This window comes from Cariama cristata, unplaced genomic scaffold (genome assembly GCF_000690535.1).
Source record: "Cariama cristata isolate BGI_N322 unplaced genomic scaffold, ASM69053v1 scaffold33295, whole genome shotgun sequence".
Classification (NCBI taxonomy): domain Eukaryota; kingdom Metazoa; phylum Chordata; class Aves; order Cariamiformes; family Cariamidae; genus Cariama; species Cariama cristata.
Window position 1 is genome coordinate 1 of NW_009618654.1, and position 1,743 is coordinate 1,743.

The 1,743-nt window shown below is 62.9% G+C and overlaps 1 protein-coding gene across 1 annotated transcript; it reads left to right on the forward strand.

Annotated features, from left to right (window-relative positions):
• Positions 1–3: 3 nt before the first annotated feature.
• Positions 4–1,739, forward strand: LOC104154668 (cAMP-specific 3',5'-cyclic phosphodiesterase 4D-like; the record flags this gene model as incomplete). Its single annotated transcript, XM_009700944.1, has 8 exons — positions 4–45; positions 129–227; positions 299–463; positions 555–654; positions 750–904; positions 1,004–1,126; positions 1,332–1,514; positions 1,587–1,739. Coding segments are annotated over 8 exons (1,020 nt in total), but the record flags the coding sequence as incomplete, so codon positions are not given.
• Between the last annotated feature and the right edge of the window lie 4 nt (positions 1,740–1,743).

A 1,743-nucleotide genomic window follows, 5' to 3' on the forward strand; every position in this document is an offset into this window, starting at 1 on the left:
CCCCGCTTCGGGGTGCGGACGGACCAGGAGGGGCTGCTGGCCAAGGTGGGCCCCAGCGTGGGTGATCCAGCCGGTTGTGGGGTCCTCGGTGCTGGCCCCGCATGGACCTCTGTCCCTCTGGTCCCCAGGAGCTGGAGGACACCAACAAGTGGGGGCTCAATGTGTTTAAAGTCGCCGAATACTCAGGCAACCGCCCGCTGACGGTCATCATGTACAGCATCTTCCAGGTGAGCATCCCAACGGGATGTCCCCGTCCCCACGCCCGGATGGGGACGAGCCACCTCCCGCCTCCCTGCAGGAGCGTGACCTGATGAAGACTTTCCGCATCCCCGTCAACACCTTCATCACCTACATGCTGACGCTGGAGGACCACTACCACGCCGACGTGGCCTACCACAACAACATCCACGCTGCCGACGTGGCTCAGTCCACCCATGTCCTCCTCTCCACGCCCGCGCTGGAGGTGAGCCCTGGTCACCCAAGGCCACCAAGGCCACCAAGTGTGTCTGTCGTGGCCATAACACGTCTGCAATGCCTTTTTCCACCATTCCTAGGCTGTCTTCACGGACCTGGAGATCATGGCTGCCATCTTTGCCAGCGCCATCCATGATGTTGACCACCCCGGTGTCTCCAACCAGTTCCTCATCAACACCAGTGAGCCAGGGTGCAGGGATGGGGCTGGGGGGGGGGTAATGTGGGGGATCCCGGTGTCCAGGAGCCACCCCGGGGTGACCGGTGCCGTCTCACAGACTCAGAGCTGGCACTGATGTACAACGACGCCTCGGTGCTGGAGAACCACCACCTGGCTGTGGGCTTCAAGCTTCTCCAGGAGGAAAATTGCGACATCTTCCAAAACCTGAGCAAGAAGCAGAGGCAGTCACTCCGCAAAATGGCCATCGACATGGTACGGGGGGCCCTGGACCACCCCAGGGTGGGGAATCCAGGCTGTGGGGGCTTTGTGGTGGGGTCAGGCTGACCCCCATTCCCGGCTTCCCCTGCCCAGGTGCTGGCCACAGACATGTCCAAGCACATGAATCTGCTGGCGGATTTAAAAACCATGGTGGAGACCAAGAAGGTGACCAGCCTGGGCGTGCTGCTGCTGGACAACTACTCCGACCGGATCCAGGTGGGCACGGGGATGCAGGTGGGGAAATCTTCCTGGCATTGCAGGTGTTGGTTCTGGCTCGGTCCAGGGCTGCCGGGATGTCCTGTTTGGTGCCACCACCCCTCCCAACCCCAGTTGGCCATGGCCAAGGCGGTTCCTGGCACAGGGATGGTGGCCCTGGGGGACAAAGGACTTCGGGTAAGCGATGCCGTGGTTGCGTCCGCAGGTCCTGCAGAACATGGTGCACTGTGCCGACCTCAGCAACCCCACGAAGCCACTGGAGCTCTACCGGCAATGGACCGACCGCATCATGGTGGAGTTCTTCCACCAAGGTGACCGGGAGCGGGAGAAGGGGATGGAGATCAGCCCGATGTGTGACAAGCACACCGCCTCCGTGGAGAAGTCCCAGGTGGGGCAGTGGCGCGGGGATGGGGTGGGGGCCACAGGGCCAGGCTGGGGGCTCAGCTCTGCCTTCCCCCAGGTGGGCTTCATCGACTTCATTGCCCACCCGCTGTGGGAGACGTGGGCCGACCTGGTGCACCCCGATGCCCAAGAGATCCTGGACACGCTGGAGGACAACCGGGAATGGTACCAAAGCATGATCCCGCGCAGCCCGTCTCCACCGCCTGAGGGACCTG